Source organism: Pan paniscus, chromosome 8 (assembly GCF_029289425.2).
Source record: "Pan paniscus chromosome 8, NHGRI_mPanPan1-v2.0_pri, whole genome shotgun sequence".
In the NCBI taxonomy this organism is placed as follows: Eukaryota; Metazoa; Chordata; class Mammalia; order Primates; family Hominidae; genus Pan; species Pan paniscus.
The window spans coordinates 18,995,609-19,010,657 of NC_073257.2; the positions used below are offsets into that span (position 1 = coordinate 18,995,609).

The 15,049-nt window shown below is 42.3% G+C and overlaps 1 protein-coding gene across 3 annotated transcripts in view; it reads right to left on the bottom strand.

The window, feature by feature from the left end:
- The window catches only part of PRKCQ (protein kinase C theta), a 156,210-nt gene that overhangs the window by 24,431 nt on the left and 116,730 nt on the right, over positions 1-15,049 (bottom strand). For all 3 annotated transcript variants that reach the window (XM_034929904.3, XM_034929903.4, XM_055092388.2), the window contains 2 exons: positions 13,305-13,367; positions 5,250-5,388 (listed from right to left, as the gene is read on the bottom strand). In XM_034929904.3, the coding sequence (XP_034785795.2) occupies positions 5,250-5,388; positions 13,305-13,367 (202 nt within the window). The remainder of the gene's footprint in view (positions 1-5,249; positions 5,389-13,304; positions 13,368-15,049) is intronic.

Sequence of the window (15,049 nt, forward strand, 5' to 3'; positions counted from 1 at the left end):
CTGAAATTGTGGCAATAATCAAAAGCTTACCAACCAAAAAGAGTCCAGGACCAGATGGATTCACAGCTGAATTCTACCAGAGGTACAAGGAGGAACTGGTACCATTCCTTCTGAAACTATTCCAATCAGTAGAAAAAGAGGGAATCCTCCCTAACTCATTTGACGAGGCCAGCATCATCCTGATACCAAAGCCGGGCACAGACACAACCAAAAAAGAGAATTTTAGACCAATATCCTTGATGAACATTGATGCAAAAATCCTCAATAAAATACTGGCAAACCAAATCCAGCAGCACATCAAAAAGCTTATCCACCATGATCAAGTGGGCTTCATCCCTGGGATGCAAGGCTGGTTCAATATATGCAAATCAATAAATGTAATCCAGCATATAAACAGAAGCAAAGACAAAAACCACATGATTACTCAATAGATGCAGAAAAGGCCTTTGACAAAATTCAACAACCCTTCATGCTAAAAACTCTCAATAAATTAGGTATTGATGGGACGTATCTCAAAATAATAAGAGCTATCTATGACAAACCCACAGCCAATATCACATTGAATGGGCAAAAACTGGAAGCATTCCCTTTGAAAACTGGCGCAAGACAGGGATGCTCTCTCTCACCACTCCTATTCAACATAGTGTTGGAAGTTCTGGCCAGGGCAATTAGGCAGGAGAAGGAAATAAAGGGTATTCAATTAGGAAAAGAGGAAGTCAAATTGTCCCTGTTTGCAGATGACATGATTGTATATCTAGAAAACCCCATTGTCGCAGCCCAAAATCTCCTTAAGCTGATAAGCAACTTCAGCAAAGTCTCAGGATACAAAATCAATGTACAAAAATCACAAGCATTCTTATACACCAATAACAGACAAACAGAGAGCCAAATCTTGAGTGAACTCCCATTCACAATTGCTTCAAAGAGAATAAAATACCAGGAATCCAACTTACAAGGGATGTGAAGGACCTCTTCAAGGAGAACTACAAACCACTGCTCAATGAAATAAAAGAGGATACAAACAAATGGAAGAACATTCCATGCTCATGGGTAGGAAGAATCAATATCGTGAAAATGGCCATACTGCCCAAGGGAATTTATAGATTCAGTGCCATCCCCATCAAGCTACCAATGACTTTCTTCACAGAATTGGAAAAAACTACTTCAAAGTTCATATGGAACCAAAAAAGAGCCCGCATCGCCAAGTCAATCCTAAGCCAAAAGAACAAAGCTGAAGGCATCACGCTACCTGACTTCAAACTATACTACAAGGCTACAGTAACCAAAACAGCATGGTACTGGTACCAAAACAGAGATATAGATCAATGGAACAGAAGAGAGCCCTCAGAAATAATGCCACATATCTACAACTATCTGATCTTTGACAAACCTGAGAAAAACAAGCAATGGGGAAAGGATTCCCTATTTAATAAATGGTGCTGGGAAAACTGGCTAGCCATATGTAGAAAGCTGAAACTGGATCCCTTCCTTACACCTTATACAAAAATTAACTCAAGATGGATGAAAGACTTCAACATTAGACCTAAAACCATAAAAACCCTAGAAGAAAACCTAGGCATTACCATTCAGGACATAGGCATGGGCAAGGACTTCATGTCTAAAACACCAAAAGCAATGGCAACAAAAGCCAAAATTGACAAATGGGATCTAATTCAACTAAAGAGCTTCTGCACAGCAAAAGAAACTACCATCAGAGTGAACAGGCAACCTACAAAATGGGAGAAAATTTTCGCAACCTACTCATCTGACAAAGGGCTAATATCCAGAATCTACAATGAACTCAAACAAATTTGCAAGAAAAAAACAAACAACCCCATCAAAAAGTGGGCGAAGGATATGAGCAGACACTTCTCAAAAGAAGACATTTATGCAGCCAAAAGACACATGAAAAAATGCTCATCATCACTGGCCATCAGAGAAATGCAATCCAAAACCACAATGAGATACCATCTCACAGCAGTTAGAATGGCAATCAGGAAACAACAGGTGCTGGAGAGGATGTGGAGAAATAGGAACACTTTTACACTGTTGGTGGGACTGCCAACTAGTTCAACCATTGTGGAAGTCAGTGTGGCGATTCCTCTGGGATCTAGACCTAGAAATACCATTTGACCCAGCCATCCCATTACTGCGTATATACCCAAAGGACTGTAAATCATGCTGCTATAAAGACACATGCACACATCTGTTTATTGCGGCACTATTCACAATAGCAAAGACTTGGAACCAACCCAAATGTCCAACAATGATAGACTGGATTGAGAAAATGTGGCACATATATACCATGGAATACTATGCAGCCATAAAAAATGATGAGTTCATGTCCTTTGAAGGGACATGGATGAAACTGGAAATCATCATTCTCAGTAAACTATCGCAAGGACAAAAAACCAAGCACCGCATGTTCTCACTCATAGATGGGAACTGAACAATGAGAACACATGGACACAGGAAGGGGAACATCACACTCTGGGGACTGTTGTGGGGTGGGGGGAGGGAGGAGGGATAGCATTAGGAGATATACCTAATGCTAAATGACGAGTTAATGGGTGCAGCACACCAGCATGGCACATGTATAGATATGTAACTAACCTGCACATTATGCACATGTACCCTAAAACTTTTAAAGTATAATAATAAAAAAAAATGCAATTTAGTTATTTTAAACTATATATTATTGTTAGTATAACCTGATCATATTCCTTTTTAGGCATTGATAACACACAGTCTATCTTAGCTGGTGACAATGTATATGAATCATATATAAATAGACAGATCTTGGGGATGCTTTTCTAACTGATCAAAAGGCATGAAGATATGTAAAGAGCATGCCCTGGTGATGGATGATAAGGGAGGAAAGCAGATGGAAGGGTGTCACCAAGAGCCAGGCAAGAGATGCTCATGTTCTGCACTAGGGCAACAGCAGTAAGGGTGGGAGGACCTGGAGATCTGGGGGGAGCTGGATCAAGGGGATTTGTTTGAGCTTGGAGAAGGAATCAAGGGAGAGTCTGAATTCAGTCACAAGTTTAGGGGAGTGAATGGACATGAGAGGGTCCAATTATAGAAGGTCTTGGTGTTTGGGTGGATTTGAAGGGTAAGAAAGAAGGGGGAAATTTGTATAATTCCTAGTTTTCTCTCTAGAAGACTGGATGGATCATATGTAATTCACCAAGAAAGAAAAGGAAAGAGGGAAGTAGGGAGCAAGTTCAACAGAGAGAGTTTTGGACCTGCTGTCTTTGAAGGACTCATGCATTTACTTGGAGGTCTCAAGCAGGAAAGTGGACGTAGTGTCTGCAGCAGGAAGAAGTGCAGGTGGGCCATATTGACTCTACAGCGAAGACCACAGTCATCAATGAAGTTGCTCGTGGAGGATGTAGAGTAAGAAGAGAAGAGGACCAAGCACTGAATCACGTGGAGACAAGCACACGTAAAAGAAAAGAAGTGAGTGAAGCTGCAGAGAGAAGCAAGCTGTGGAAGCCGGATTCTGCAAGAAGCAGATGGAAATTGGTAAGGAAGGTTTGCCGTGGAAAAGACCCGGCACCCAACATCTGTAGACAGGAATACATCAGAGTAAGGCAGCCACACCAAGGTGTTGCAAGGTGAAGAGGAAAGAAATTGAGATGGCTCAGGTGAGGCTGAGGGAGTGACAAAGGAGACTGCTGCTGGGGATGGCAGTGAGGGTGGTCTGAGCAGAGTGCATTTGGGCATATTTCAGAATTGTTACAAAGGGGAATTCAGTAATTGAGTTGAGTCTGTCCTCTTACGTCCCCATCACTCGTGCTTTGATGAGCTTTGGTTTCACTTCAAAATGAAAATGGTTTATAGCATCAAAACCTGTATCTGTGCCAAACTGAATGAAACATAGATTTCTATGATCAGAAAGTTATTTAATCAATAAGCCTCGCTCTGTGAGTTCAACAATGACATGTAAGCTAAAAAATATCATTCCTCATGGAACAGAAGCCAAGGCTAAATTCAAATTACATATCACCCAACCACAGGGCAAAGCTACATAGTTCTAGGACTCAGATGGCCACAACTCCTTTGGCAATGACAGGAACTTGCTGCTGAATAATTTTACCCAGAAAATCAGAGGTCTGCCAGAGTCTTTATCAAACAACCATCTCCAATCACACGTTTATTAGTTAGTTCATCCATTTACTCTTCTAGAAGGTATCTATTAGCACCTTAATATGCCAACACCTGCACTAGGTCCTTAGATGTAAAAGTGAACAAGATCACACAAATCTACCCATGAGAGAAGATGGCATAGCACCATGTACACTTTAGATGGACATCAATTTCCTGGCTTTGACATTGTACTGCAGCTACGTGAAATGTGACCACTGGGGGAAACTGGATGAAGGGCACAGTTGGGAGATACTTCTGGACTATGTTTTGCAAATTCCTGTGAATCTACAATTATTTCGAAATGAAAATTTTTAAAAAGTGAATATGAATCTGTCTATGACTGCAGAGCAAATATCCAGTCATGCAGGGAGATTTGAAGATGAAAAAGCAACCAGGACAAGTGCTGTGCCATGGGAAAGACCAAGTGGGAGGGGTGTCACTAATCTCCCTGGGTGGGCAGCTGGGGAGGATTCTGTGAAAAGAGGGGAGGTGGGTTTAGTTGAATTGATGGATGCCTTCTGTGCAAATGTCATTTCTCTGTGTGTCCAGAATGTGACAGCAATGTCTTATTTTTTAATGGGGGCAGGGGTGAGTTTTAACTTTCACACTCTTTCTCATTTAATGCTCACAATAACACAATGACATCAGCATTATACCCATTTTACAGAAGAGGAAATGGAAGTCAGTGAGACTTTGGCAATCACTCTGTGCTTACATCAGTGGTGGCTTAGAAACTCAGTCCAGGTCTTCTGACCCCACAGTTTCACCGCTTGACTTGGGTGGACACTTGCTTCCACCTGGCTCTTCACTAGCTGATCCTTCTGGTAGGTCTGAGCAGAGTGAATATGTTTTAAGGCTAGGGGAAAGGAAATACCAAACTCTGCAAGCCTTGGAGAGATGTGATTTGTAAAAGTAGCACTCTCCACAAAATAATAATAGAAACCCACATGCATGGTGGCGTTTATGAGATACTTAGGAAAACAGGTACAAATCTTGAATGAAGATATTTAAAACCTTCTGATTTTCAGGGGCTAAAGAAGCAATGGCATGTGGCCAGGGCATGGTGAGGTGGGAGCAGCCTGTCACTGCATTCCTACCTCTGGGGCGATGTAGTCAGGTGTCCCACAGAAGGTATTCGTCTTGGCATCTCCTAACATGTTCTCCTTGCACATTCCAAAATCCGCGATCTTGATATGTCCATCTTTGTCTAACAGGATGTTATCTAGCTTCAGGTCCCTGAAAAACAAAAGTGAAGCAAATCTCACATTAATCAATGTAATTTGGTTAACATAAAATTCCATAGGAGGCGAGGGAGTTTGTCTCATTGCAGCCTGAGAAGGGCTCACGAGAGGCGCTTATGTATCTATCCACTTGCACACCAAGTGGGGTGTAGACAAAGCAGATTCTGCAAGGGCACGCTGGCTGCTATGGATTCTTTCTCTGATTTACCAAGGGGTGCAGCTCAGTATAAGGAGGACAGAGCACCCATACCCATTGGGGACCCTTGATCCCAGGACTTTCCTGAGGGTAATGATGAAGGAGGAAAACCTAAAATATATACTTACTGTATGCCATTTTCTACATATTTGTGAATGAATTATACTGCACCTAATTCCAAGTCCAGTTGATGAAGTTTGTTCCTAACTAATACTGAACCCCTTGAGAACCGGGATCCATCCAACGCCAGAATGTCATGCCAACAAATTTCTGTTTCCTTGGAGAACTAGTATCCTCTTAAAAGAACCCATTCCATTCTTAGGGAAATGTAACTGATAATATTTTTTAAAAAACAATTAACCAAACTTTGCTTCCCTGTGATGTCACCTATTGGTCCAAGGGGGCTTTCTATTGTTAACCACGTGTGACATCCCAAATATCTGAAAAAAATGACATCAAGTTTTCTCTTCTCTCACCGAGATCAGGGACTGTGCTCCTCATGATGTGGTTTTCAGACCCTTTTGACCTTGTACCACAGCTGCATGAGATGTGGCCACTGGGGGAAACTGGATGAAGGGCAAACATTCTGGCCTCTACCTTCCAAATATCTTGAATTTGTCCGTTTTCTTCTTGACTGACTTGGCTCAGAATGAAGCCAGAATCCTCCAGAGAGACAATCTGATTGGTGCAGGTTACAGTGGCACCCAGAGCTCCATTACCATCCTCTTGCCTTTTGCCACGGTGGACTAAGATCCTGCACCATATTTTTCATAGTTTCATCACAGTAATGCCCAATATTGAGTTTATTGTAAACTAAAACCTTCAGCTGTTTTTCTTCTTTCCTATACGAAGTGCCATTATCCCAGTTTCTTCTCATTCTGTACTTGTGAAATTGATTTTTTAAAGATAATTCAGGTGCTTCCCTTGATATCAGTTTTTTTTTTCCCTGAGACGAGGTCTTTCCCTGTCATCCAGGCTGGAGTGCAGTGGCATGATGTCAGTTCACTGCAGCCTCAACCTCTTGAGCAAGCAGTCCTCCCACCTCAGACTCTTGACCACATGTGTGCCATCACCATGCCTGGCTAATTTTTAAAATTTTTTGTAGAGACAAGGTCTCACTATGTTGCCAAAGCTGGTCATGAACTCCTGACATTAAGCAATCCTTCTGCCTCAGACTCAAAATGCTGGGATTATAGGCGTGAGCCACTGCGCCTGGCCAGCTCTGAGGGATCTAGGTCAATATGGGAAAGGTTCTGAAAGGCTGCCATGTGAAGCCAGCCCCCCACGGGGGTGAGGAAGGAGTGCCAAGGAAGACCAGTGAGGACCCCTGGAGCCAGCTGGAGAGGTCAGAGAACCCAGAGGCCCAGGGTATTCTGAGGCATGTCATGCTTACACCCTATGGGGCATCAGGACCCAGGAGAGAACTTCAGAGTCCACAGCCCGTGCATGTCTCTGCAAGCTTTCATCTGTCAGAGGAGAAGCAGGCCATCATGTCATCAAGCAGAAGAGAACATCCAGGGGCACCCTTTCATTCCATCATGAGGTTAACGGAGGCAAAGCTTTTCTATTTGGAAGAGGTGGAGTGGGCATCACAGTTGGCTTCCCAATCCCAGCATTACGGCCAGCTGGCTCCACCTCACCATTTCCCCTCTGGCAGCCTCCAAGACTCATCCAAGGAACAGGGACCATGACACTTGCCTTGCTTGTCTCATGGGGTCCTGTAATGTCCAATGAGAATCACGTGAAAGCATTGAAAGTGGCTTCAAACACATGGGTTGGGCCCAGTTTTATCGTCAATAAAAATAATCTTAAGGTTCCTCTTAGTTCTAATACTCTAAGATTGGAAGTTCTAGATTCTTCTTTCCACATCTGCATACTTTCTGGCTCTGTGTTTTTACATTTGACCCAAACCAGGGCTTACAACATCTTTGAAGATGCCGTCGATTTTGTGGTTCCTCTGGCAGATGGTGAGTGACGCCACCACACCTGCTTCTCCACATCTCATGCTTTTCATCGACCAACAGCAGCCTTTCCCCTGAAGCTGGATGTATCTGTTGAATATTCCTCCATTTTCCTATTGCTGTGCCTTTCCTGGAGTCACTTCTTCCATCTGCAAAGCCTCTTCCACTCTAAAAAGTCTACCTTCACGGAAGAATTTTTGTTTGCCGTCTCCCCTACTTAAGTCTGGTGATATATTTTTTCCTTTCAGCACTTGCACTTTTAATTGGAATAATATTCACTTGGACATTTTTTGAATGTACAGCTTATGTCTTTTCATCTGTTCATCCATTCATCATCAATCCATTCTACCTCTGAAGAAACCCCAGAAAGTGGCTTATCAGGTTTCTGGGGGTTGGGACTTCTCTATGTTTAGTACCCACTGCCATGCTTGACAAAGACCTGCACATCCAGAGCACACATGGTCTGTGATACCAGCTGTGTGGGTGGAATGGTGGCCCCCAGAAGATATGTCCAGGTATGTTCATGTCATAACCCCCAGAACCTTGTGGATGTGACCTTATTTGGAAAAAGGGTCTTTTTTTCCAAATGTAATTAAGTTAAAGATGTAATTAAGTTAAAGATATCAAGGTGAGATTATCCTTGATTATCGAGGTGGGCCCTAAATCCATCAAGTGTTCTTAGAAAAGACAGATGGGGGCAAGAGAAGGCCGTGGGAAGACAGAGGCAGAGACTGGGTGATGCAGCCACAAGCCAAGGAATGCCTGCAGCCACCAGAGGCTGGTAAAGCGAGGGCTTGGTGGGGGCATGGCCCTGCCCACATCTTGCTTCCAAATGTCTAGCTTCCAGAATAAGCCACCAAATTTGGGGTAATTTCTTATGGCAGCCCTTCAAAACTAATGTATCAGTTTTGTGAACAAATTCAGAAAATTATTATCCTATGAGGTCAAAAGAAAGAAATGAATTGAATCCTTTTGTTAATTCAGTTGCCAAATTAAAAGTTTAGGTGAGTCAAATTACACACAGACAGTTGAATAATTTCTTACTATTCAACAACTTATTATAAGGCAACTTATTTCTTATTATGCAGCAGGCCAGTTTTAAAGCCAACATACTTGTCTGGTGACCTATCCTCAGTTATAACTATTTGATGATGACTTTCAAGGGTCTCCTGCAACCTAATGAGCACAAAAAATAAACTCATTTTTTTTTCTTGTTGGTGCCTAAGAAGGCTTAAAGAACATAACTTCCATGCATGGGCAGGGTAAGACTCGAAAATGGGTACAATTTGTTGCGATAGTAAAGCTACTTATGGACATCTATTGCTTTTTCTTTTGTTCTGAGTGTTAATAATTTACATGGTGACATGATAGAAAGAAGCTTTGTGACACAGGGAAATAAAATGCCCCGAGGCATGTGGGTTTAGGTTTCATGGGGTCCCTTCCAGTCTAAGATCTCTGTCTCTCTCTCTCTCCAGCCCTTCCTAATTTTTATTCCTACTTCCCTTTTTTTTTTTTTTTTTAACTTTTTAAATTTTTTGAGATGGACTGTTGCTCTGTTGCCCAGGCTGGAGTGCAATGGTGTGATCTCAGCTCACTGCAACCTCCGCCTAACAGGTTCAAGTGATTCTCGTGCCTCAGCTTCTAAAGTAGCTGGGATTACAGGCAAGGGCCACTACACCCAGCTAATTTTTGTATTTTTAGTAGAGACAGGATTTGCCATGTCGGCCAGGCTGGTTTCCAACTCCTAACCCCAGGTGATCCATCTGCCTTGGCCTCCCAAAGTGCTGGGATTTACAGGTGTGAGCCACTGTGCCCAGCCCCTTTCATTTATTTATCTCCCCACCCATCCATCACCATCCATCCATCCATCCAACCATCTGTTCAATTTACCCATCACCCATCCATCCATACCCATCCATCCATCTGTCCAACCATCTGTTCATCCATCCGTTGTCCATCCATCCATCATCCATCCACCCATCTGTTCATCCATTCCTCATCCATCCATCATTTATCCATCCATCCATCCATCCAGGTACATCCATTCATCCATCCATCCAACCATCTGTTCATCCATTCATCATTCATCCACGATTTATCCATCATTTATCCATCCATCCATCCATCCATCCACATCCATCCATTCATCCATCCATTCAACCATCTGTTCATCCATTCATCATTCATCCACGATTTATCCATCATTTATCCATCCATCCATCCACATCCATCCATTCATCCATCCATTCAACCATCTGTTCATCCATTCATCATTCATCCACGATTTATCCATCATTTATCCATCCATCCATCCATCCATCCACATCCATCCATTCATCCATCCATTCAACCATCTGTTCATCCATTCATCATTCATCCACGATTTATCCATCATTTATCCATCCATCCATCCATCCATCCACATCCATCCATTCATCCATCCATTCAACCATCTGTTCATCCATTCATCATTCATCCACGATTTATCCATCATTTATCCATCCATCCATCCATCCATCCACATCCATCCATTCATCCATCCATTCAACCATCTGTTCATCCATTCATCATTCATCCACGATTTATCCATCATTTATCCATCCATCCATCCACATCCATCCATTCATCCATCCATTCAACCATCTGTTCATCCATTCATCATTCATCCACGATTTATCCATCATTTATCCATCCATCCATCCATCCATCCACATCCATCCATTCATCCATCCATTCAACCATCTGTTCATCCATTCATCATTCATCCACGATTTATCCATCATTTATCCATCCATCCATCCATCCATCCACATCCATCCATCCATCCATCCACATCCATCCATTCATCCATCCATTCAACCATCTGTTCATCCATTCATCATTCATCCACGATTTATCCATCATTTATCCATCCATCCATCCACATCCATCCATTCATCCATCCATTCAACCATCTGTTCATCCATTCATCATTCATCCACGATTTATCCATCATTTATCCATCCATCCATCCATCCATCCATCCACATCCATCCATTCATCCATCCATTCAACCATCTGTTCATCCATTCATCATTCATCCACGATTTATCCATCATTTATCCATCCATCCATCCATCCATCCACATCCATCCATTCATCCATCCATTCAACCATCTGTTCATCCATTCATCATTCATCCACGATTTATCCATCATTTATCCATCCATCCATCCATCCATCCACATCCATCCATTCATCCATCCATTCAACCATCTGTTCATCCATTCATCATTCATCCACGATTTATCCATCATTTATCCATCCATCCATCCATCCACATCCATCCATTCATCCATCCATTCAACCATCTGTTCATCCATTCATCATTCATCCACGATTTATCCATCATTTATCCATCCATCCATCCACATCCATCCATTCATCCATCCATTCAACCATCTGTTCATCCATTCATCATTCATCCACGATTTATCCATCATTTATCCATCCATCCATCCATCCACATCCATCCATTCATCCATCCATTCAACCATCTGTTCATCCATTCATCATTCATCCACGATTTATCCATCATTTATCCATCCATCCATCCATCCATCCACATCCATCCATTCATCCATCCATTCAACCATCTGTTCATCCATTCATCATTCATCCACGATTTATCCATCATTTATCCATCCATCCATCCATCCACATCCATCCATTCATCCATCCATTCAACCATCTGTTCATCCATTCATCATTCATCCACGATTTATCCATCATTTATCCATCCATCCATCCATCCATCCACATCCATCCATTCATCCATCCATTCAACCATCTGTTCATCCATTCATCATTCATCCACGATTTATCCATCATTTATCCATCCATCCATCCATCCACATCCATCCATTCATCCATCCATTCAACCATCTGTTCATCCATTCATCATTCATCCACGATTTATCCATCATTTATCCATCCATCCATCCATCCACATCCATCCATTCATCCATCCATTCAACCATCTGTTCATCCATTCATCATTCATCCACGATTTATCCATCATTTATCCATCCATCCATCCATCCACATCCATCCATTCATCCATCCATTCAACCATCTGTTCATCCATTCATCATTCATCCACGATTTATCCATCATTTATCCATCCATCCATCCATCCACATCCATCCATTCATCCATCCATTCAACCATCTGTTCATCCATTCATCATTCATCCACGATTTATCCATCATTTATCCATCCATCCATCCATCCATCCATCCACATCCATCCATTCATCCATCCATTCAACCATCTGTTCATCCATTCATCATTCATCCACGATTTATCCATCATTTATCCATCCATCCATCCATCCATCCACATCCATCCATTCATCCATCCATTCAACCATCTGTTCATCCATTCATCATTCATCCACGATTTATCCATCATTTATCCATCCATCCATCCATCCATCCACATCCATCCATTCATCCATCCATTCAACCATCTGTTCATCCATTCATTCATCCACGATTTATCCATCATTTATCCATCCATCCATCCATCCATCCACATCCATCCATTCATCCATCCATTCAACCATCTGTTCATCCATTCATCATTCATCCATTATTTGTCCACCCATTCAACCATCCACACCCATCCATCCATCCAAATATCTGTTCATCCATTCATCCAACCATCTGTTCACTCATCCATCATCCATCATCCATCCATCCATCTATCCATCCACCCCACACAATTTAGTCAGTGCCTAGGTACAGAAATATTTTAGATACATTGCAGGCCTTACACATACAAAGAAAAATTTTAAAAAATTCTGATAAGAATTTTTAAATAATATTCTGGTGAGTATTTCTCAATTTCCTGAAGATTAAAAAATTATAAAACAGATTCTTAATCTATGATTTTGTAGATAGACCAAAAAAATTACATTCAAAGAGGCTGCTTAAGAATACTTACTTCTCAAACCTCCTCTAAGCCTTTAGTTGTGTGACTCCAAATAGGGCAACCCTCACTTGACTGCACCCTCAGAAAATGGAGAGATCCTTCCTTGTTAAGTGAATTCTACACTCTGTAAGCACCAAAGCTTCAATACTAATTATCTGGTCTCCAGCAGCTCAGCCATCCTCCTCACTAGATCCTTTCTTTTTTTTCCTTTCTATTTTTCCTCCTAATCTGCAGTGAGTTGGAAATCTGACAGTAAGCTTGTAAAGGTTTGTATGGTAAATAAGTGCCAACTACATTTTGAGAAAAGAAGTGAGGAGACTGAGATACAATAGTGTCAATCTAAGAGCTTGGACAGAAGAACGTGAAATGATGTCATACAGCAGAGAAGAAGAAAATTCCATAAGCATTTCTAGGTAGCTCAAAGCAAAGACAAGCAAAAATAAGAGGTATGAAGGGGACAAAAGAGAAAGAAACCATAAGGTAAGATAAGAAAGAGAAAACAGGACAGTGAAAATGGGAGAAGGAAGGTGAAAGAAGGAATTCAAGTGAGAACCAGCATAAAGGACAGAATGAGCTCAGCACTTTCCTGCTGTTGAGACTGGAATGTCTTCCTTGGTTGTAAGTCATCATCCATGTAATCACTGTGGGCAGGAGACCTATGTGTGGAGCTTACTCCCAGGAAATCACATGGGCTGTCTCGCAGCACTCGGTGCAATGATTAAATTAACTGAGCCAGGAAAGCCGATATCTTAGCATTTGTTTCCACAAAGCAAAATTTACCTGTAGACTATTCCTTTGGAATGAAGGAACTGCAGACCAAGAATGATTTCAGCAGCATAAAACCTGGGGGAAGGAGAACCAAGGTTCAACATGAATGTTGTCATGGAACGAAATAAAATCCCAAACCCAGACTGACCTTTTTCTGACATGCTGTGTATGGCTAAATGGCATACACACATAACTCTGTTTAATCCTAACAAGGAAGATGTTGTCCATTCATTCTACACATAAGAAAGTAGAGGCTCAGACACCTCCAGCCTCAGTCCTAACAGCATAAAACAGAGCTGGCATCTTAAGTGAGTCCTGCCTGTATCTAGTACTTGTTCTTATATTTTAAACAATAGTGCTCACATTGTCATTTTTTTTTGTTGTTTTTGCTATTGCTAATAAAACATACACAGACATTAAAAGTAATAGTATAGGCCAGGTACAGTGGCTCACGCCTGTAATCCTAGCACTTTGGGAGGCCCAAGCAGGTGGATCACTTGAAGTCAGGAGTTCAAGACCAGCATGGGCAACATGGTAAAACACCATCTCTAGTAAAAATACAAAAATTAGCAGGGCATGGTATTGGGCGCCTGTAGCCCCATCTACTCAGGAAGCTGAGGCTTGATAATCACTTGAACCTGGGAGGCAGAGGTTGCAGTGAGCTGAGATCACACCACTGCACTCCAGCCTGGACGACGGAGCAAGACTCTGACTGACTCAAAAAAAAAAAAAAAAAAAAAAGTAATAGTATAGATAATAGGCAAATAATTTCTCCCTTTGTTTTAAACTCTGGTTGGCACCCATAGACCTGTATGCGCCATTCTGAATAGAACTAGCTGGTTTATTTTCGTACTGAGAACCTTTAGCCTGGGCAACACTTACAGCCCATGAGGTGGAAAAGAGGATATTAGCAGTTGCAAGATAAGTTACATTTCATCTTCAATGGTGACAAGGTTAAAGGAAATGAGTTTACCCCATCACTGGTGGGATTAAGGTCGGATATAAGAGATAGCTTCCTGGAAGGGAAGCTTGCTGGATCTTGTGGAAGAATGCAAAATTCTCCTTCCTGGAAGGCATTTAGGACAGGATGGATAGCGTGGGTCCGGGCTGGCTGGAGACAACAGTGGACTAAGTGAATTCTTTCTGGCATGAAAAATGCCCGATGATTTCTCTGCTGCAGAAATCCAGTAAAATTACCTCTGGGTGCATTGCTGAGGTTTCCCAGAGCAATGATCTCAGCAGAGTGCTACCCACTAGATGTGATAAACAGCCATTCCAGCCAGGGTTTTTAAGGAGCTGGCGGACCAAATCCATTTCTCAACCCACTTCAACCTAAACCACTCAAAGTGTTCATGCAGATGGGAGGGAGGGATTATTGAGCCCTGAGCAAAGGAAGCTAGCATGTACTCATCATCTTCCAAGGAGCCCAGTGGCAGAGCTTTCTTTTACTTGCATGTCATGGGGAGCAGGAAGTGGGACCCAAAGGGAACAGCATGGGCAGGAGGGATGGTGAGAGCTGTGGATGCAGGTGCAGTCCCACCAGGTACACACAGCCTGCCCCATCTCCAGGTGTCTCAGGCTGCCTGGCACTAGGAAGGTGAAGCTTTGTTCTCAGATGGACTAAGTGCCTCTTCCTGCTTCCTAAAGCTTTATGCCTCCACATCAGGCTTTCCATAAGATGCCTCAGCTACAAGCTCCATCCCTGGGGACCACCCTTGAGGTCTGCAGTCCATTTCACTGCTTCCTTTCCAAAGGGT